Genomic DNA, 22,829 nt, shown 5'->3' with positions numbered 1-22,829 from the left:
AAAACATTTCTGACCTTATAAAGTATATATATTCATGAACAGCATCACCAGGTGTGTCGATCTAGCCATGACCTTCTGTCCGTCCGTCCGTTTCTACGCCAAATAGTCCTTTAGTTTTAAAGCTATCTGCTTGAAACTTTCCTAAAAGTTGTCTTTTTATTGCAAGTAGTATATAAGTCGGAACGAGCCGGTTTGGGAGAAAATGTCATATAGCTTCCGAGTTGTCTCCTTCACTGCGTTGCAAACTTTTGACCAAAATTATAATACCCTCTGCAAGGGTATAAAAATGTTGGACAGAAACATGTTGAACCAGGCAATGTTAGGATACAAAATGTTTTTCAGAAACATGTTTCATAAATATGTTTATCAACAATATGTTGCTAACATATACTTAGCCTCAAGACCGCGTAGGCGTAGGCAACATAATGCTGAGCAACACTTACCCCTTCAGGGAAGAATATTTTAGATTTTCTCAACTCCCCGCCTCGAACTCAGTCAAACCTGTTTGACATCTAACTGCAACCACCCATTTCTGTTCAAGCCCCGTTTTCACTCGAGTCCCCTCGCCACACAAATGTTGCAGCAGCATGTTGCTGAGGGTTACATGATGAAGGCGGCCGTCGAACGAAGTGAACGCGTACGAACAGTTTTCAGGCGATTTTCAGAGCGTGCGGGTTGAATTAACGGTAAAAAAAGTTGACCCGCGCTTTTCATATAGCACCAAAACCAGTGCCCGTGTGCTTCTTTGGTGCGCGACTGTGTGAGAGTGTAGGAATTCAAAAAAAACAACAAGGATAAACTAAAATTACCTAATCAAAATGCTAAAGTGTTTATCCTTAACGCGCAGTGAACGGTAGTGTTATTTAAACAGTATTTTTTAATGTTAGTTAAATACAAATAAATAGTAAGGGAAAGAAATCTTAGGGAAAAGATAATTAAAATCAAATACATTATAGGAATAAATTAAGAATGTATTTAAACTGGTCATGTTATTTCAATCAATGTTTAAACTTTTAATTTTAAGTTAATGTTTTTCGTTTTTTAATATGATACTTGATTTCTTTTCAATTGAACTAAAGAAATAAATAAAATGATGTGGTAATTATATTTCGTATTAGTCGGTTTTTTACATATATTTGTTTGTCTTCGTTCAAAAAAGTTTAAAAGATTATGTTCCTTTCCTATAAATAATAATAAATCATACAAATCAAATAAAAACTGATTGCTTTAGCTGAAATAAATAAAAAAACGATCGGAAGACATATTAATTGGTGGCTTTATAGAAAGTGCTATTAAAAACTACATAAATCTTATCGACTTTCCTTTTGATATCTGAAACCCAGACAGAGACATAAAATAAGTTAATATAATAAATACAACACCAAAAAAGTGGGGCCATAAGCCCACTATTACGGTAAAGAGTAACTTTTGCCGCGTCTCGCGTTTCTTATTGGAAAATCTCAGCTTCCGACCAAAAAAAATTCTGAAATCCCGTCTTTGAGGATTTTGTGTTCTCTTGCTGCTACAAACAAAGTAAAAGTTACAGCGAAAGGTTTTGTGCAACGTGTGGCAAGTGCGGCAAGCAAGCGAGTGCAACGCAAGTTTAATTCGATTTTAGTGTGTAACAATCAGAAAAAAAAACAGCAGCTGAAGAGAAAAAAGTCTTACTTGTTTGCGTGCAGGTGCTTTTTGTGGGTGCGATATATGTGGAAACAGCAGGAAAATTGTTAAAGTGGATTAGCAGACATTTTCAACACTGTCCTTGGATTTTTTTGGATGTGCGTGTTAAATTCTTCACCTTCTGCTTGCTGTAAGTACCATAATTTTACACGTGAAACTATAAAAGCTCCTGAGTATAAATATGTATTTTGAAAAGATTTCCAGTATCTTGTCACAAAAATTCCAGTGATTTTAGAAATGAGGCTCTCAAATTGAAATAATTGCTTTGTTTTAATTTTTGAGAAATTCTTTAACTACATGGTCAAATGCAACTAATTGACTTTTCAATATCTAATTCAAAACAAATTTAGGAAAAAGGAAGAATCTGACTGACAAGATTTAGTCAAAAATCAGAACTTCTACCTGACTTTAAAATGTCTCGGGATATGACACACAAAAACAAAACACAAAACAGTTTTAGAAGCCGCAATAAAAGTATATCAAAAATTAATTTTTAATAACGTACTTCTGACCTGACCAAAGTGTCTCTCTTAGCACTTTTACGATAAATCCATTTGGATCAAATTAAACACAAGTTTTTTACTACATAAAAATGGAATTACAACCGGGAAACGCATAAATTTCCTTGTAAAGAACTTCTACGGACCGAAATTTATTCTAAAGAGAAAGCAATCAGCTTGGCCCCAATAAAGTTGTCATAAAGACATACATATGCTCAGGTCGGTCCCAATCTAAATCGTCATAAAGTGCACACATACAAAGGAGCTTAATAAGCCTGCTAATCTGAAGACCACACATACGCAACAGACAGCATACGTGTGCACAAATGCCGAGAGTTCTTCCATAAGCTCCAAATATCTAAAAACGTACCAGACACACTCTCACAATAGGAATTATGCCGGAGATGTCGACGTACTTTTTAAGTAAATTATAAAGCATTCAAAAACGGTTTCTGTTGAATGAGTGTTTAAAAAAAAAAGTATGAAATAAAATAGCAAAAGCATGCAAAAAGTCAACGACAGTTGAAAGAGCCGACCAGACAGACTGGAGAGGTGGTGCGGTGTGATATGGGGGGAAACCCGAAGTATGAAAGAAAATTCAGACAATGTGGAGAATGTCGGGAGTGTGTCTGCCTTCTTCATGTCCCGGCTGCACACAAAGATGATCCTTTTGCCACTTTGGCAACTGTCATTTCATTGTCCAAGCCTTCTCCTCTAACTTTTTTTCGTAAATTCATCATGGGCTGGCCAGAGAAATAATAAATAAGTTCAAAGAGTGGGTATAATTTAAAGTAATTTGAAAAGTGTATGTTTAATTCAAAGATAAGGAAATAGAAAACAAGTTACAAAATGCACGCTAACTTGCAAAGGTCAATTTACAAATAAAGAACAATTTGCTTAAAGAATTCTCGTTTATGTAATACGACTGGCATATAAATTGGGCAAGTGAGGCAAGAGAAAGCTCGGAAGAATTATACATCATTCAAATATTATGAATGAAATATTAACTTGCTATATAAATTTCATTTCACAACCATCGAAAATAACTTTTTGTGGGATTTTATACACAATCAAAACCGTTTTTTGCGCTTGGCTCAACGCACCCCATAAACCCCTAAGCCACTACGCCCCAGCTTCAGTCCAATTATCGTCTAATAAAGTATTTCCGCCATCTCCCCAATTTGGCCGTATTCTGCTACTTTATATATAGAGCTCTAAATGCGCTTGTACACAGATTTCTGTGCTGCTTAAGATGAATATTATTAAGTAAATTTAAGCGTGAATTCAGAGAATAAAGGGCTGTTTTAATGCAACTGCTTAATGGCAATACCGACTTGAAACCCCCGGCAAGTCACTAAATTATAAACCTGCATCCAAACTCCCTTTTCCTCGCCCAATTCCCGCGAAGTTAAGCACTTGAAATCTGCCACGAAATCAGAAAGTAGACTTGTAGAGCGCCACTTCTCGAACCATCTCGAGTGCCTCACGGCACCGGCAAAAAAGTCTACGATGAAGTTTTGCGCAACTTGTTTGGGTATCCAAGTTGCATGGGGCTAGCTGGGAGATGTCTCGGCACCTGGCCACGGTTACCTTTAATGCCTGACACATATAGGGAAAATTAAAAAAAAGGGGAAACATCTTCACCGAAATAAAACTCTACTCTGCTCCTTGCTGGCCCCATTTCACTCTCCTTCGCTTCCGACTCTGGGATCTAGAAATAAATCTTTGAATGGCTTTAACATGTTTTCAAGTTTTGTGTGCGCAGCTCGTGTTCGTCTGCTGCCCTGATTTATACATGGTAAATAATTTATTGGCTCGGGAAATTCTTAACTTTTCCTCAAAATGGCTTTGCTGTGTCTGCGGTTAGACCAATTTTAAGTGCTCATAGATTTCTCAATGGTTTTCGATTCTCTTCGCTGACGTTGTGAAATGTGTTGCTAATTCAAAAATTTCCGTTTGTTGGTGGCATCGATTTTTAATACTATCCATTTACTTTTTTTAAAGGGTTTGATTAATTCTGAGGGCACGAGAAACTGGAATTCCGACGGATAATTTGAGGGAAACTTGTGACTAGCATATGAACATAAAGTTTATAATTGTAGCACAAGGGATGGTAGTCACCTTTTCTACTACATGTTTCAATGAACTAGGCTAACTAACTAACTGACTTTGAATGTCTTTGATTTTTGTATAGATTTTCCACCTTTCATTAGTAAGAAAAAAAGCTAGATCGTGTAAAATTCACAAAGGAGCCAGAAATTCGTCTGATTTCCTTCTGGAAATTTGTAATTTTTTCGGACGAGTCCAACTTTAATTTATTTGGCCCTGATGAAGGAGCGACCCAATACAGATCTGGAAACTAAGAACTTAAAAGCTACGGGCAGGCACGGCGGTGACCATGTAATGGTTTGGGCGTGTATGGCCTCCGGTGTCGGAAATTTAGTTTTCATTGATGGCATCTCGGGTGCTGAGATGTATTTAACCATTCTAAAAGACAATTTTCTGCAAAGTCCAGATATATTGGGATTACTAGATCGATTTAGATTCTATCAAGATAACGACCTAATGCACACCGCTGCAAATGTAAAGCTTTGGTTGGTCTGGAACTGCCCTGGAACCTGCACCTTTCCCACCGCACGACACATGCACACTTGAGGCGACTCGGCGAAATGCTTGCACCAGGCATAATATGACATATATTTTAATGAATTTAATTTGAGAAGACTGTTGAAATATATAACAATAAAACCTGAAAGTTTCGTATCAATCGCATATTTCTTTCCTTCCCAAAAAAAATTTTGTTGAACCTTCTAAAGCAGGCTCCCCTCTTAAGAAGCATATATTTAGTTTATTTCCCGCAGTAGGTCTCGCACACAATAAACAAAGTCAGTTAACCAAATTTTAGACAACAGTCCGATTTCCTCTGTGGATGTCAACTAACTGAATGAATTTCATTGACATCGAATGACTCGTGAGTTTTGAACCAAACGATGTTGCTGTTCATGGAAACAAAGATGATGGGCTGACGGTGAAACACAGGCAGGCAAAGTTTCGATTACTCCCCAGTACCTCTCATCCCCCATCTTCCTGCCCAATCTTACTGCCACTTCGACGGAACTGTCGGCAATATTTGAAACTTATTGCTCGCTCGCCTGTCAGTGCAACATCGTCAAGTCGAAAAGCAGAAAGCGATGCGAAAAAACTGAAATTGGGGGCAGGATAGGGAAGTCGGTGGAGGGGAGGTGCATAAGGAAAGATAGGGCCACACGGAAAAGTTGACTTACATTTTCCAGTTTTTTCTATTCTAAAGGTATTTCTTCTTTTTTCGTTTATCAATTATTAATTCGCTCGCCAGCTGATTTATTCGGCGCTCATTTCTTGAATAGTTTGGTTTTTGGATGTTGTATGTTAGTAAGCTTACACTCAATTTAAGTACTTTTAAGCTTTCCTTTTAATGTATTGCGATTTTATTTTGTATCGTTTTCAATTGAAATATCCCATTTTTATATGATTACGGTTGTTTTTATGTAAAAAATACAATTAAAATAGGTTTTTTGTAAATGTAATTTTTAAATAATTAAAGTAATTTCTAAGAGATGGTTTTGTTTTGAGAAATTTTTACTGGTATGAATATTTTTAATAATTTCATTAGTACATTTATTAGTAATATTTGGATTAAAACAGTATGTAAACAAATATTGCTTTTGTTATATACTGTATTGTATAATCTGTTCAAATAAATTTCTTTTAAAAAACGTACTCTTGAGAATAGAATCAGATTTCATACATTAGTTCAAGGCAAATAATGACCAACTAATTCTACAATATGTATTCTTAGCAAATACATATTCTTTTTGTTTTTATTACATACGTGTTTGATTACAAGCTTTGACGATCTTACCGAATCCATTCCCCTTTTTTATCAGTGCATTAACTGTGCGGGGCTCCAGTCAAGCATTGCACTTTCGATTGACTGCACTTACCATACAGTTGACGTCGCACCTTCTGCTTTGGGCCATTACTAATGATAGACAAACAACAAACCATTTCTGTTGCCCAGCTATGAAAGCAAAATAGTTAAACGGAGGGGGCCGATTGGATTGTAGAAGGGAAATTTAGTTTGTTGTGTTATTTTTTTTTTAACTTTTGGCAGATTTGAAAACAAATGCACGCACCCGAAATTTTAATTTCCGAAAAAATCGAATTTAAATAATTTATTTGGGAATATATATTAAAATGATAAATTTTTAAATTTAAGAAATTTAGAATTAAGTCGACTATGTCTCGGACTTGTTTTTTTCCAGAGCATTAACCAAACATTAACTTTTTAATTCAACCCAAATTAGTATTCGCTCCGTGTTGATGTTGTAACAAGCAGACGAATCGATGGCCGGTTGATGGCCTGTTGACTGATAGTGATATATGGCTATTGAAATGTCAAAATTAATAAGCCTCGATGATGGTTTAATGAGCTGCCGTTGTCATCGCTCGGCATGAATTTCGATGGCTTTGCGTCATCAAATGAAATCGCTCTGTGGAAACTAGTTTCGACTGCCTGGGTGGCCTCAATGGGCTACAAGTACACAGAGAAAAAAAACAAAACAAGTTTTATATTGTCTCATAAATTTTCTCATTTATATTTTTTTATGTCAAAATCATACAAAAAGGATATTTTCAATATTAATAAAATACGAAAACATATGTTTTTTAAATAAAGGTGCTTAAGAAGCAGAAAAATATATTTTATTTGAATGTTTCTTTAAGATTTGTTTTCTTTATCTATTAATACTTTGACCAATCAAAATAATACAAGATTATTAAATAATTCTATTTAAATAAAAAGATTAAGAAAATATGCTCCAAATAAATGTTCTAAAAAATAAAACATTTAAATGTTACAATAAAACGAAAAAAATTTGTCTGTGGGACTAACCGGATTGTTAGCTGATTAAAAATTAAAACGTAGTATGAGAAATATAATTCCCTATAATGAAAAAACATTGGCTTTATTTGTGAAAATACGATATTCAGTATATCAATATTATATATGAGAAATTATCTGTTAGTCAGGCTTGAAAATATTAAATTAGTATGACTCATGTCTTGTTATAACCGATTATTGAACATTTAGGTTTTTTTTTCTGTGTGATGGATTTGATGAGCTGTGAAAGATTGCGACTTGACATCTCAGTGATAAGATGTTGGGAATTGCAAGAAGGTAAGCGTGTAACAGAATAATATTCTGAATAATTGTGTCACATTTTCGTAAATCGTGAAAATAAATTGAATCAAAGCATCTGGTGTTAAAATATATAAAACATGAAAATGCATATTGTATTTGGCAAATAAACACAAAATTTGCTTTCAAGATAAAAAAAATAAGGTACTTTCCCTCAATTTAATTTCTTAAATACAATAAATTAATTAGTTTATCGTTCTTAATTGTTTTTTGGTGTTTTTCCGAGTTTAAAACACAAATAAAAGTATTTTTGTGGGGTTTTCGACGCTAAATTTATTTTGTAATTGAATGCGATTAATTTTAAATTTGGTCTATTTGAAACTATTTTGGTAATCTATGTCTACTTCTCGGCTGGTGTCAGATAGCTGTCTTCAAGTTTCTTCCTTTGCTGCCTCTCCCGCAGTTTTCTAAAGTTTTCCGCTTCACGAAGATCCTCCAGATCTCTGTTGCTCATGGGCATATTCGTGGGGTAGTGGACGCTAGATACTGATACTGATTTGGTTTGCCGCTGGTCACAGATATCAACTTCCTGTTCGCGCACTTCCCCAAAAAATCGACTCAAAAGGCCTCGCTTTTTTGGTTTTGAAATTACCGAGGAGTTTTGGGGCGCCTCATCGCGGTTATTAGATTTAGGTTGCGTGAGCTTGGACTTCCTCCGTGAGCGAGAGCGCATGAATTGAGCAAGTCTTTGAAATAAACTGCTAGCTCCACTTCCCAGATTTGCATCAAGCTTATCTTCCTTGCTTTTTCTTTCCTGGATCTCATTTTCCTTCTGCAGCTTTCTGCCCACTTCCTCAATACCTCGGCATCGAGCTCTTGCTGCAATGCGCCTATACTTCAACTTATCCTCTTCGAAGTCACGAATTCGCGATCCGCTTTCAGCTTGGAATCTGCTAAGACTGTCGATGCGCTTCTGGCTGCCAGTGTAGCCGGTCGAAGATTCGGGGCGGGAGCTAAGACGCCCACCGGCCCTGGGTCGTCCTGATATAAATCCGGGTTGGGCCTGGTCATTGTGGGCGGAACTTCGTATTCTGTTTGCGGCCTTGCCTCTATGTTTTGGTGCAGGTGCGGACTAGAAGGGTATTCAAAATATTCTATCAATTATTGTCTACAAAATAATTTTGGTATGTGAACTCTATAAAGTAATATATTCTTGATCAGCATCACCAGTAGATTTATATTGTATTTACTTCTTAAAGTCAAGTCATATATTTCAAGCTAGTGATGAACTGCAAATTATTTGATTGTATTACCTATCACCTTAGTTTTAGGTATATGAAATAATAAGGTATTTAAATAGTTAAAATAAAAATTAAATTGTGGAAATGTTGTAAGTAAATTATAATAAAACCCCTTCAGTAAGTTTCGCACGAACCAATGTAAATCATTTTAATTTAGAATAGTCTTGAGTGGTTTTTTGTTGACCTTTTGTTGAATGCCTTTCAAATCAGTTAGAAACAATTACCTGGCTATAAGCTCCGTTTGCCTGTTGATAGGAGGGAGGTATGATCCCAGGAAAGTTTGGATTAGGAGGCGCAGCTGGCTGTGTATATAGCGGCTGAGGCCTGCCATACCAATATTGGTAGCTGCCGTTTTGGTCCGATTGTTGATGATTCGGATACAGAAGCCATGGCCGTGTGTCATATGCTGCTCCCATATGGGGATGTATCTGGGCGAAGTAATACTGCTGCTGTTGACGTTGCTCTTGTTGCTGCTGTTGTATTAGCTGTTGTTGGTTCATTAAAGGATACGCCTGTGGCAAGTACACCGGATGGTGTTTTTGAACCTGCTGGCGTTTCTGCAACTGTGGATATGGAGCCATAGCCGTTGGATCGTAGGACTGCTGCAGGGACACGTCATTTAGGGAGTGGTGAAGCCAAGTGGACACGGCTAGATTCAGGTCATCATTCGACTGTGAGATTTATTCCGATATGAGCCAAAGGTTGGTAAACAAAAAGAGTGAATCACCCTGCCTCGGCAGCTTTGCTAATGCAAGTGGCAGAAAAAAGGATTTTAATATGTAAATGCATTGATCCGTACAGTGTAAGCTTAAGTAAACTAAATGTAAAGTCCTGGACTTATTAGCTTTAAAAGTTTTAGTATCTACTCTAATTCAATATCATTTGATATGTTGTTATATATTATATTTGTTTGATCGGACCATCATAAAAGTCTTTCGAGTTGCGATTTGCAACCTTTTAAGATACAAAAGTCAATAGAAACTTGGACAAATGACATGCAAATATTTAAGGTATCTGGTGTAGCTTAATAATTCATTATTGGGTCGCATTTTATACGATTTCCCATTAAAGATAACTAAAAACTACTTTTCTCATTGAGTTGGTCTTGAATATTAAATTACCTTCTTAAACTTAAAAGTACTTACGGTAAAATTTCGATTGCGAAAGAGATCGTCCTGCTCAGAGCTGAACTTAAAAAGTGCCAGGAGCGAATTTTCCGCATTCACCTTTTTTTTGTTAGTGCATGATAACTGGCAGCGTTCTTCTCGGTTCATATCCAAAGGGCCATCTAGTTTCGATCAGATCTCCAGCGGCCTGCACGGCTCTGCCTTCCCGACTTTCCTGACCAGACATATGCATGCAGTTAGATTTTGAGCAGAATTTCCGAAACTGTTACCAAGCCGAATTTTAATTTGAAACCTAGCCTGGCAGATGTAATATGTTTGATTTGGCTTTTTGCCCGCCTCCTCCGATTGTTGTAATTGAAGTTGTATCTCATACATTTCAGATGAACGTTTCAAAGGATCAAACCAGAAAGACATTTACACAGTTTACAATTCAAAAATCAACAAATGAAATGAAACCTCTTAGCAGATCACCCTTTAACAGCGCTTTTCGATCTATTTCCCTCACAAGGACAATGTGAGCATAAAAATTAATTTCACTTTACATTTTTATACCCGTTACTCGTAGAGTAAAAGGGTATATTGTATTCGTGCAAAAGTATGTAACAGCTAGAAGGAAGCGTTTCCGACCCTATAAAGTATATATATTCTTGATCAGGATCACTAGCCGAGTCGATCTAGCCATGTCCGTCTGTCCGTCTGTCCGTCTCTCCGTCTGTCCGTCTGTCTGTCTGTCTGTCCGTCTGAACGCTGAGATCTCGGAAACTATAAAAGCTAGAAGATTGGCATTTTGCATGTAGAGTTTAGGAGTTCCTACGCAGCGCAAGTTTGTTTCAAAATGGTGCCACGCCCCCTTTAACGCCCACAATCGCTTAAATACGATTTTAAAAATTTAAATATTTCGGAAAAGTAAAAATGCAGTTTTATTGTGTTTATCAAAACCTATCGAAATGTAGAAGAAATTTTTCAAATCGGACCATTCGTTAAAAAGTTATGCGTGATCAAAGTTTCTATCTCCATCTCCCTCGCACTCCTTTTACCTGAGTAACGGGTATCTGATAGTCGGGGCACCCGACTATAGCGTTCTCTCTTGTTTTTTTGTCGAAAAGGGTGATTCTCCCGTTCTGTAAATACCTGCCGCATTGTATGTCAAAATCTGCCTTCCCTCCCATTGCTCGTCTTTTGCTTTGCTTTCTGTCTGGTAATTAAAAGTTCAATGCGCAACATTTTTAACAAAGAACAACAATGACAATGAGTATTGACAATGACAACGTCAAAGTATGTGAAAAAGGTAAGGGGTTAGGGGAGAAAAATCGAACTGAATGGCGGAAAAAGGGAATAGGCAATTTATTTGTTTAGAGGTTCCTTTTTTCTCGTTGGTGTCTATGAAAAACATGAAAGGAAGAACATGGTAACGTCTATCATTTCATGGAAGATTGATGTTTTACACAAAATCAAAAAAAATTACTTTGCCAACCTTTGTTTTCAATTCGCAAGATGATTTTCAAATGTGGACTTGAATAAGTGTTCAAAAGTTTTTCAGGACAAATTAATTTATCTGATTAGTTTTTGATGTTTTCATCAGCTTAAACTGAAATGGTGCGAAAATATTTAACTGCAGTAGTCCACATAAGGAAAATGAAAAGTATAGCTTTGTACTCCCTAAGAGGTGTTTTCGTTTGCTATCTGAATATTTTAAAAGCACTCTGTAACTTTTAAATGAACTAACAGATTTTTAAACACCAAAGTACTTAAAATGTAGAACATGCAAATCAAAATATAATAAAATGAGGATTTGTCTTGTATTTTATTTTAATCAAGCCGATCTAGCCGGCTGTTCTTCTGTTCTCCTCAGTTTTAAAGTTATTTGGATATAAGTCGACAGTAAGAATTTCGTTTTATAAGAATCGGACGACTATATGATTTAGCTACCATAGGAACAATCGAGAAAAAGGGAACAAATTTACAACTTATTTGTTTGGTAACATATACCCACATACTCCTGATATAGTTAATGATACCGATTTCAGAATTAAGGTTTTACTTTTATAAAAATCAGACGACTATATCATATAGCTGCGATAGAAAGGATTAAAAATGTATTGGAAAATCGACCTAGCTTCATTGTTTCTAAACGTCGAAATCCAAACAGAGAATATTTAATTTTTGTAAGAGCTGCAGGGGTATATAAACTTCGTCTTTCCGAAGGTTTCTTCCTTTCTTGTTTTAAATTATATCTTTTAAATACTATATGACTATTATCTTTTGTACAGTCATACAAATTTCAACGAAATAAATCACAAATTAAATTTTACTTACACCCACCGACAATCCATTTACGCTGCAAATCTAAAAAGTTGTCCCCGCCCGAAAAATAAAACTGAAGGCCAAGTCAAACCAAGTACCATGAACCACACTTTAAAATCACATAAATGACCGCCGTTTTTACACTCATAATAATTTATTTTTTCTAAATCTTAAATCTTAAAAAATGGAATTTTTCTTAAAAAGACGAAATTTTTTCTTAAATCAAGAAAGTGTTTCTCAAATGTAAAAATTGTCGCCATAAACTAGACTGACAGACGGACGGACACGGCCAGATCGACTCTCTTGGTGATGATGATCAAGAATATATATACTTTATAGGGTCGGAACTGTCTCCTTCACTGCTTTGCAAACTTTTGACTAAAATTATAATACCCTCTGCAAGGGTATAATAATGTCGTTTGTACATAATTTGAATGACAAATGTTCCGATGCCGTAAACGAATTTATTATCTTCGTTTGGGTGCCAAGGCAGTCAGCTGGGCTATCTTCGAAGCCTTTTCCTCTTCCTGTAAATTTGAGTCTCCTTCCATTTCCATTTCCATCTCATTCCTCTGAACTCCCGGTCATATTTTTAAAGCTCTTCCTCGACTTCCTTGACTGCCATCAGCTGGCAGTTTGTATCATTAATTGTTTGTCGTTGTTGTTTTATACAATGCTTCACAATATTTTTGCTTAATTATATAAGAGATTGTGTTTGCAATTCCCATTAAAGTCTCTCAATTTAAAGTCCCTATTACTGCAATGGCTAAACTGACTGTAAGACTGACATCAAAAATTAAAACTCTTTAATAATCAAAATAAATTTATCGCTAATCGAATACTTTACCCATTTAATTTTCTTTGCAGCATGAAATCATGATTACGAGAAAATACAGATAAAAATGTCGACAAACACTCACTGGAAGCCTCAGCAAATTTGGGCTGCTTTTTTTGTGGTAAGAAAATCAGTGTGAAATAATACGTTAACTATAAACTACCTTTTTTTGGAAAAAATAATGAATATTAAGTTTCGTTCCAATTCCTTAGTTTTCATATTTATATATTTGATTTTGATTATTAAATCAAAATATTTTAAAGTTTAGTATTTGTTTGCCATTTCAGAGTTACGGTGTTAATTTCATAAAAATTGGACTATTTATTTTTGTTAAAGCTGTAAAGCATCAGCTTGCCGCAGCTTGTTTCCTTTTGGTTGTTTTCATATATTAAGTATGAATACATATTTGTGGCAATTATAAATTGAAGTCCGGGACCTGAACAAAGTCCAGTTCATGCCTTGCAAAATGGGGAAACTTTTAATAAATACTAAAGCAGCTGTAAAATGTAATAAGGCATCAAATCACCAATCATTTTTTGGAAGTGTTGATCATAAAACCCTTTTCCGTGGCAGAGAAAGAAAAAGTCAAGAGTGTTTATTTCTTGACCTTGACGGATTGCTTGGATATACGGATACTTGGATTCTTTTGGATGCGATGGTTTCGAGGGAGCCGCAAAGCAAACCATTCGAGGCGGTGTTCAAAAGCGGAGTCATTGGCATTCTGGCCGGAAAATATAACGTTGTGGTAGTTTGTGAGCTGGGATGTCTTAATGTTGATAGAGGCGTGGTCCTAACTTGTTGTGCACATTACCATAAGTAATTTATCTGACTAGTCCGCCTCACCCACCCACAAAGAGTAGAAAATCACTTAATATGTTCGTGCTTTAACCGCCCCAAAACTCCGAGTGTTCAATCCTTGGATTCATACCACCCTTGCACCTCCAGGACCTTTGCTTGTTTGACGTTTTGTTTCGGCATTCGTGAAATTGCAAAATCAATCAATTCGATTACTTATTCGTAATATTTTTAAATATTTTATGTTAAGCTTTTGTTCACATATTTCCATTCCCCATTTTTAACCACCCCAACTCTTATGTAAATGAAAATGGGTTATGTACCTGACTGTATACCCTTCCCCCTGGAGGAGTGCGTATTTGTTGGCATGCACATTGTAGCTTGCGGCTCTGAGAGTTCAATTGGGGTTTGATATGTAAATAATGCTCTGGTAACTTTGCTTATTTGATTGCGGTCTGACACGGGGCAGGAAACTCATCTTGCCAGTAATCGGACGAAATCAATTATATTGTGACAATTATTATTATTAAATTAAAATTTTTAAATTTAAAATTAATTTTTGGTATTGCTTCGAGGAAGTAAGAACTGGTCAAGTTTCCAAATGTAAATTATTAAGGCGGTATATACCTTTTTTGTCAAAAAAAAATAGGAAAGTTTGGAATTTTTTAATTTATGTAGCAATGTTTTTTAATAATTGAATAATTATATTTTTTGAAAGTTTTGCATGTTGACAAAAATATGGCTCTTTTTTTTTACTTATGTATTCATTATCAATAAAGCTCTTAAAAAATATCGAACATCATAAACTTTTATTTTAATTTTACAAAAACTCTTCGCCTTAAAATAATATCCTTTTCGGCATCAACCATCCTAAATATAAAACAAAATCTTACTTTTTTTTCTGTGAAAGCTTGTTTAAAGTCCACTTATCTTAAACACATGTGAACCTGCTGGGCCGTAATGTTTGTTTGGCCAAAGGCTCTTCGTCCGTGAATTCGTGTAATGTCACGTGATAAGCCTCACCTTCCTCAAGTGGTGAGCAAAAAGGAAGGGGCGATGTGGGGTGGTGTACATGAAATGATGCGGAAATTGTAGCATATTTAAGTGGTCTCGCGTAAATAGCCGTTAAAAAGTTTATAATCACAACTTTGTGTGAATAGGGAGACAGCTTGGTCGAAATCCACATATGGCTCCTAATTTGTATGCCCTTGCAGAGGGTAATATAAATTCAGTCAAAAGTTTGCAATGCAGTGAAGGAGACATTTCTGACCCTATAAAGTATATATGCTGATCAAGAACAGCATCACCAGGAGAGTCGATCTAGCCATGTCAGTATGTCCGTTCGTCCGCCTGTCCGACTGTCCGTCTGTCTATCTACGCAAACTAGTCCCTCAGTCTTATATATATTTGCTTGAAACTTTCCCAAAAGTTGTCATTCTATTACAGGTAGTATATAAGTTGAAACGAGCAAAATTAGGCGACAATCGGGAAAAACAAATTTTAAAAAGTGTAACTTTGCCATCATTTCTATGGCAGCTATATTTTACAAAGCTAAAAGCGTAATTGTGATGTAGTAAATTAGTAATTATTTATTTATATCAAAGGAATATTTTGATAACTAGAAAAACAGCAAAATATATATTTTTTTTAAATTTTTGAGTCCGATTTTAATTTAATTAAAATCGTAATTCCGTAGTATGTAAATATTACCTAATAAAAAAATAAAAACAACGAAGTTGTACCTTTTAAAATTTTTTTTTCCGATTGTTCCTATGGGAGCTATATGATATAGTTTCAAGGAATGAAGAATCACAATAACCAATAAAAAACTTAAGTTTAATGATAAATTAATTTAATACCATTGTAGTTGAAACTAAAATGCATTACTGATTTTATTTGTTAAGTCATTTGGCTTGAGTACAAAAATATTGAGAAATTGAGCCAGAAAGTCCAAAAGAGATTTTAGGAAGAGGGGACTCAAAGGAAAACAGTAGCACAAGGAATGGAATCATTCATATTGAAATACATAAGATGCTGACTTCTCTATTCCTCTTCCCATTCCCAAAACTCCGACTTTGGATTGTTACAAAGTCAAATGCAACTATTATTGGCATGCTGCTTGGTGAAATTCGTTGAACGGATAGGGAAACTCCGTATAACCATTGTTAATGTACGAAATATTTCATGATTTTCATTTCATTTTTGTGGGCTCAACCCCAAGTTCTCTGCCCTTTCCAAGTTCGTTTTTCTTACTTATTTCTTTCTTTCTGTAGTTTTTGCTGAATCCCACATTCCTTTATTCAATCCGTGCTATTCAACCCAATTTTCATTCTTTTTTTTTTCGTATTCGGCTAAGTTCAGTTCGGTTCTGTTTGCTGCCCTCTACAAACACACAGTTTCCAACAAACACAAGTTTCCAAGCCACGTTAAAGTGACGCAATTTGGTTTGGTTGTATTGTTATGTGTTTCATAACAAAAGAGGGAGTCATGGTGGTAAATGAAGGCAACGCATTCGATTGGTTTACTCAATGCGTTGCCAAATATTGGGTTAGTTTGATGTTTAGAGGAATTTAGCAAGAAAAAAATCTGTTTTTCTATTTTTCAAAACAATCCCTTGAGATATGGTAATTTTTTACCATATCAGAATTCCGCTTTTAGTTTTGTCAAAATCGGACAACAATATCATATAGCTGCCATAGAAACGAAATGCAGCGCAAAATCGACATTGTTTCATTGTTTTTAGTAATATAGGCATATAAATTGAAATGTAGTCGTTTTGTAATACCTGCAAGGGAATATAAACTTCGGCTTGCCGAAGTTTGGTTCCTTTCTTGTTATATATACCTTATGTACTGGCATAAACATTTGTAAAGAATACAAATATATATAGCCGACGCGAAAAAAGAAATGCGAGTAATGAGAGCTGTCCGTTTGTGGTAATTAATTTTAATGTTGAGCAGGCGACGCTGCCAATTTCAAGAAAACCAGAGAACGATGTCAATGGACATTTGGCGTCATATTTGTATTCGGCATCAATGGACAACTAGCCACAAAACCAAATAAAAAACCCTATTGTTGGTTTTGAGTAAAAACCAACCAGCTTACGACCCGCAGCCAGAAATTGAAATTAGAAATGGCAACCATCCAATTTCTGTCGGAAAGTCAGCCACGGAAAACTCTTTCTGGACATTGTCCTGGATTTCGAAAGGCCGGTGTGTTGGGTCATTAGTAATTGTACCTGTAGGCCTGTAACCCAAAACACCTGCAACTTCTCCTGGTTTCTGTTCCTATTTAAGCTGATGTCCATCAATAATTTATGTCAAATTTAATTACCTCAAAAAAGGAAAGTTTCAGTATGATTTTGTATCGCCCTCCTTTTTTCCATTTTTCCCTTTTGGCTGGCTTTTGCGCCAATTCATTCCGTCAAGATTTAATCTTTGAATCAATTTGTCGATGAGGGTGTTTTTAAGGTCCCAGTTCCTGTGAAAAGGGTTCCTTGTTAAGTGTGTCGTGAATCCTTTTATTGTTGTGAATGGAACCAGGGTGCCAACCTCGTTCCCATTTTTACATTCTTGGGGTCTTTGTGCAGGCTTTCGCTGTCCTTAGTCTGCTCCTCGAGTGGATTTATTGTTACGTGAAGTAAATATATTTCTTGTTATTCTGTATAGTTTTTCTGCCTTCCATTAGTAAGTATCTTTTTATTTTGCCTGTTCATTTTTCGTAGGAAATCTCATTACGGCTCCTACGTTTGCAATTTGACTTTGGTCCCAAGGATTCGTGCTTGCGTGTGTCGTTATCCTCCACTGTTTGCCACTATTTGTCCGTATGTCTCTACTGGCCAATATTTGTTTGTCTGTCATTGCTTGCGTGTTGCCTTGTTGTGTGCCGGCGTGTTAATGGCCTAGGCGTAGTTGACAAGTTTCTGCGGTGAGTGTTTTTCAAGAGTACTTCAAGAAGTTGGAGAGTCGAGGCTGGAGCTTCTTCATTGACAGAGATTATTAATGGCGTCGGTGAGTGGTCGAGTGGTTGGGGTTTTTAGGCGGGTTGGTCTTTATTATATATGGGATGTTTGGGAATTTAATGGATATTCGGGAGTTGTGAATTATATTTAAAATAGGTGGTAAGAAGCGGAGAGATAAGTAAATGTTAAATAAATTTAAATTAGAATGTACGATATTCACCCTGAAGAACTCATTCAAAGCAAAAAATAATTTAAATTATCCAAAAATATAGTTATCATTCATCAACCCAGAGTTGTTAATTCTAACTATGACGTTTGATTCGTTTATTAGAACATTAACATTAGGAATAAAACCATCATATTATGCAAAAAACAAAATATAATTCTCTTTAGAATGTGATGCCTGCTATCAAGACGAAGGTTGTCTTTAACTCAGCGACCGCATCACTAACCCAACCTAAGTAAGCTAGGTTAAATCAAAAATATATTACTATCAGGACTTGAAAAGGCACAATTAGTATTATTTATATTTCCTTATTAAAGGAATTTTCGCGCTCTGGCCTGGTCTACCAACATCACTTACTCCCCCTCGTAGAATTTTCGCGAACAATTAATAAATTGAAAATTTTACAAAGTTGCCCTCGCCCCGTCAAAAAATGTTATATGGTGGCGCGGTGCGCTGTTGGGAAGGGGAGTGTTGATGGCCATGCCTCTTGAAATTCCCGTCTTTTGTGCAAATATCACGTACCAACTCCAGAAGGCATTCCGTTTCAGTTTCGCTGCCTCTTTCACATTCACCCGATCCTGGTCTAACCCTCTCTTTTTAGCGCACTGCCTGAATGTGTAGAACAGACATACAATTTGCAATACTCTCATGTAATCCTGTGTCTGTCTCTGGTTGCTTTTCAGGCTGTCTGGCGACAACACTCGTCGCTCTTGCCATTTGTTTTTAACTCTACCCCCAGGTCCATTTTAACACAACCACTCACCCCCCTCGACCTTCTTTGACGGTTTAACATTCGGCATGTCGTGCATTTTATTTCAATTTTATTCCGATATCGTTTTCGAGTTAATGACTTTCCGACATGCAAAGCATCAAAGGCCCCAAAAAAAACCTAAGTAACTCGGGCAGGACGTCGCCTCATGCCCACTGCTAAATATGGTTCCGATAGCCCATCAAGCCATCGATGATATTTATTGACAAAGTTTTTGGCACATATCAATATTTTTCTTTTCCTTTTTTTTATTTGCTTGTTTTTTTATTTTCGGGTTTATTTGGGCTTTTACATGTTTTTAGCTGCAGTTAAGCAAAAGTTTTTGTTTTTATTATTTTCTTTATGGATTAACTTTTTGCACAGGATATTATTTTGTGTAACCCAGAAGCGATGAGTTTTATTCTAAAAGAATTCATTAATGCATTCTCAAAAAACAATATCAATATTTATTTAAGAAACTGGAATGATTAAATCAGATTACATTTTTTTAGCCCCCAGCAAAAAAAACTAAAATAAGAGGGGAAGCAAACTTCGGCAAGCCGACCTTAATATACCCTTTCAGTTATTCCAAAACTACTACACTTCGATTTCTTTGCCTATATTAATAAAAATCATAAAGCTATGTCGGTTGTGCGCTGCATTTTGCCATCGTTTCTATGGCAGCTATGTGATATTGTTGTCAATTTTGGGAAAATTTCAAACAGATAGCCTTAAAACTGAGGGCCAAGTTTGCGTAGAAACGGACAAACAGACAGACGGACGGACAGACGAAGGAATAAACGGACATGGCGAGATCGACTCTCCTGGTGATGCTGTTCAAGAATATATGTACTTTATAGGGTCTCCTTCACTGGGTTACAAACTTTTGACTGAAATTATAATACCCTCTACAAGGTATAAAAATGTTAAGTGTAAAGCTGAACCTTGTACAACGTCTAGTATGTACTGTGATATTACAGATTTCCGAATTTAGTTCAAATATATTTTATGCCCTGCATTCGATTTTTGGCATTGCAAAACAGTCCCACCTTAAAAAGTCTACCCTCCGTGACAACCCAATTCAATTTGACCCAAACAAATCCGTCTACAGTCCCCTGCGCAAAGTTGGAGGTCAAAGCGAAGCCATATGGAGTTGAGAGTCGAGACAGGCTGCCTATAAAGCCGGAAACAGTTAACAACGGCTTAGCCCTTGGTCACTTACAGCCGTTAAATGGCATTACTGGGGGAGTCAGTAGCGATGCCGTGAGTCGGTTCAACCTCCCTGAATTGCGTCATTAAATTTATTTATTTAAGCTTGTAGTTTTATTTTTGGAGGGATGCGGACTACGACACTTGACCTTTGCTTCCAAATACGTTAAGTGTTGCCATCGAAAATTAATGACAAAGTAATGTCAGTCAAAAGGATAGACAATCGGACAGGTTAGACAGGCCCCCGAAGTCGGAAGCAGAACCATCAATTCCGAGACCCAAAATCCCAGAACCCAGTACATCCATCCATCTATCCCTTGTCATGTCAACGTTTCGGTTGCTGATGTGACTGTTGCTGCTGTGGCTACAGCGACACCGGTTTGACTTCGTCCTAGCCATTATACATATCAAGTTCTCGACCCTGATTCCGCCTCATCGGATCCACCTCCTGTTTTGTGGCAGCAACTTGTGCAACCTTCGCATATAGAAATTTTAGCCCATTGACGTTTTGCGCCGGCTGTCGCTGTCGCTTTGAATAAATAACTGACGTGACGCCACTGACACATTATCCAACTGAAGCTACATATATACTGGCACTCCATCCCCCAGATCCCCTGGTTACAATACAATCAACTGCCGGAACAGCGTTTACCTGAACAGGGCCCCCGACTCCACTCCAATTCCCGTCCTCGCAGCCGTCCACATCGCCATCTTTGACAATCTAATCGTCCGTTGGACTCACTCACGCCTTGTCATTCGGCAGGAGCAGGAGCAGCATCCTGGGGGGATGCTCTGCGTTCAACCCCGACCTAACCAACCATACCCCAGTATTTATGCAAAAATTTGCTGCCGTACCAGTTCACTCCCCTCTTACCTGTCTAATGTACGGAACTGTCTCTGACTCTGTCTTTGTAAATAGACTTGGTTGTCTGTTCTGGCCTGACAACTGGCTGGCACAGTGGAATTTAAAATGGAGGTGGAGCTTAGGGCAGTGGATTTACATTTTTATACCCTTGCAGAGGATATTATAATTTCGGTCAAATGTTTGCAACACAGTGAAGGAGACATTTCCGACCCTATAAATTATATATATTATTGATCAGCATCACCAGGATTTTGTCCGTCCGTCCGTCTGTTCGTCCGGTTGTCTGTCCGTCCGTTTCTACGCAAACTAGTCCCTCAGTTTTATATCTGTTTAAAACATTCCCAAAAGTTGTCTTTTTACTGCAGGTACAAAATCGAAACGACCTGGATCGGACAACTATATCATATATATATCATATAGGAAAAAAAAGTAAAAAAGTATAACTTTGTTGTTTACATTTTATTGGGATTTGGAAATATGGAAATACTATGGAATTACCGTTTAAATTTAAATAAAATCGGACATGTGGATCATAATATAGCTTCCATAGAAAAATAAAAAAAAATAAAAAAAATAAAAAACAAAATTTTGCTGTTTATTTAAATATTCCTTAGAGATATAGTAATTATTTACTGCAAGGGTATATAAACTTTGGCTTGCCGAAGTTGTTTTTTGTAGATTGATCTATTCAGGATAATGCCCGAATTTGTATGATGGTAAATCATGAGTTTTGCCTACGGCTGGTAGGACTTTAAATCTATATTTATATTTATATACTGTTCCCATATTCCGCCGTATAGGTAATTCTATCATCATTCACAGTTCTGCCCCTCCTCCACATATAATTATGTCACATTTGCTCCACTGTGCACATTAACTAACTACCTACAATGACTTCCTGCCACGACGTAAACCCGCAGAAACCCGTAACTCGACATTGAGAACGGCGAAAGGGGGGATAAAATGGTAGAAGTGAGTTATTGAAACTGTTTCAACTCATAAATAAATAATTACATGATTCGCAAAATGCTTGTGCATGAATGCCTTGTCCAGTGCTGTTTGTTGATGTTTTCCCTATCCACCACGAATACCCGGCTTCCTGTGTGTTAAAGAGGATGGGTATCACCCTGCACAGGTGGCCAGAGGCAACTCTTCAGTTGGTTTGTTATTCGTTTTTCTAATGTTTATGCAAGGGTCGGTTAGGCTTTAACATTTCCATTAAGCGAACGTATACTCGAAAGGGCTTGACCAGTGGCAACACTTGAAACGTGGTAATAGATACTTAAAAGTAATTTAGTAGCTTTTCCTAACCGCATGGATGGACATATGAGATTTTACGCTGATTTTGCTAACAGTTTTTTCCTGGCTTATTGCTCTACACTTGCCTTATCGGGCATTCCATCTTGTAGGCTTTACGATATGTACTACTTACTTCGTTCTATCCAAACTGCGATCAAATGTGTGTGTGAGCAGTGGGTCAGGTCATGTTTCATGCAGGAGACAATCTTTATGGTATAAGCTTCCGGTCCGGAAGGTGTACCACACACTCGCTGGGATTTGATTGTGGCTGTTGACTTGCTTTTTCTTTAGCTCTGGTCCATTTGGCGCTGATTTGCCTTAAAGATTGCACCCCAACCATTTCAGTGCCTACGGTTTATTGTTCTTCGCTAGAATAAGGGAGAAAAGATGGCACAGTCCTTGGCTTAGACAGAGAGTTGTTAAGCCGACTAGTTGGCCATTTGCGTAGTTGTTAGTTCATTGTGGGTTGTCCCAAAGCTGACATAAGATTTGGCAGATTTGTTTCAATGATTCGGCGAATACCGATAATAACTTTGGACTTGGGTGCCTTAGGTAGTTTGATGAAACTCTGTAGTAGACAGCACCGGAGGTACGGACCATCCAGTGTATAGAGGATTCGGAGTCGTGCACTTCTAGCGTTGCTCGGTACTAAACTCGTCGGATGGGGTGGGGTTCTTTCCTCGTCCTCTATATGATGTACACTGTCCCACAAATAAAGAAAGTTTTAAGTGCACTAAGCGGTACTCTAACAGGTTCCAAACAAATCAAGGATGTGAACGGACATTTTTACAAGCGGACGG

General features: G+C 36.8%; 2 protein-coding genes across 14 annotated transcripts in view; one reads left to right on the top strand and one right to left on the bottom strand.

The window, feature by feature from the left end:
- Positions 1 to 657: 657 nt before the first annotated feature.
- LOC108052143 (protein madd-4) overlaps positions 658 to 22,829 on the top strand; it is a 70,982-nt gene continuing 48,810 nt past the window's right edge. For 4 of the 11 annotated variants that reach the window (XM_044459428.1, XM_044459427.1, XM_044459419.1 and 1 more), the window contains exons 1-3: positions 666 to 853; positions 1,344 to 1,810; positions 12,959 to 13,047. In XM_044459428.1, the coding sequence (XP_044315363.1) occupies positions 12,994 to 13,047 (54 nt within the window). In that variant the 5' untranslated portion in view covers positions 666 to 853; positions 1,344 to 1,810; positions 12,959 to 12,993. Of the gene's footprint in view, positions 905 to 1,343; positions 1,811 to 12,958; positions 13,048 to 22,829 lie in introns of all 11 variants that reach the window. The other 7 variants (XM_044459421.1, XM_044459426.1, XM_044459425.1 and 4 more) reach the window with 7 other exon arrangements.
- Positions 7,673 to 10,077, bottom strand: LOC108050865 (transcriptional regulator of filamentous growth FLO8-like). Of its 3 annotated transcripts, none has more exons than XM_017132764.1 (3): positions 9,806 to 10,077; positions 8,885 to 9,331; positions 7,673 to 8,491 (listed from the first exon to the last, which is right to left on the bottom strand). In XM_017132764.1, exons 1-3 carry the CDS (start codon positions 9,932 to 9,934, stop codon positions 7,760 to 7,762), a joined length of 1,308 nt encoding a protein of 435 aa, XP_016988253.1. In that variant the 5' UTR covers positions 9,935 to 10,077; the 3' UTR covers positions 7,673 to 7,759. The 3 variants fall into 3 exon arrangements, with proteins under 3 accessions (XP_016988253.1, XP_016988254.1, XP_016988255.1); XM_017132765.1 differs by having other exon boundaries at positions 8,885 to 9,405; positions 9,806 to 9,918; XM_017132766.1 differs by having other exon boundaries at positions 8,885 to 9,400; positions 9,806 to 9,824.

The sequence above is a fragment of the Drosophila rhopaloa genome, unplaced genomic scaffold (assembly GCF_018152115.1).
Source record: "Drosophila rhopaloa isolate 14029-0021.01 unplaced genomic scaffold, ASM1815211v1 contig_2, whole genome shotgun sequence".
In the NCBI taxonomy this organism is placed as follows: domain Eukaryota; kingdom Metazoa; phylum Arthropoda; class Insecta; order Diptera; family Drosophilidae; genus Drosophila; species Drosophila rhopaloa.
This window is presented reverse-complemented; position numbering and strand designations above follow the sequence as displayed.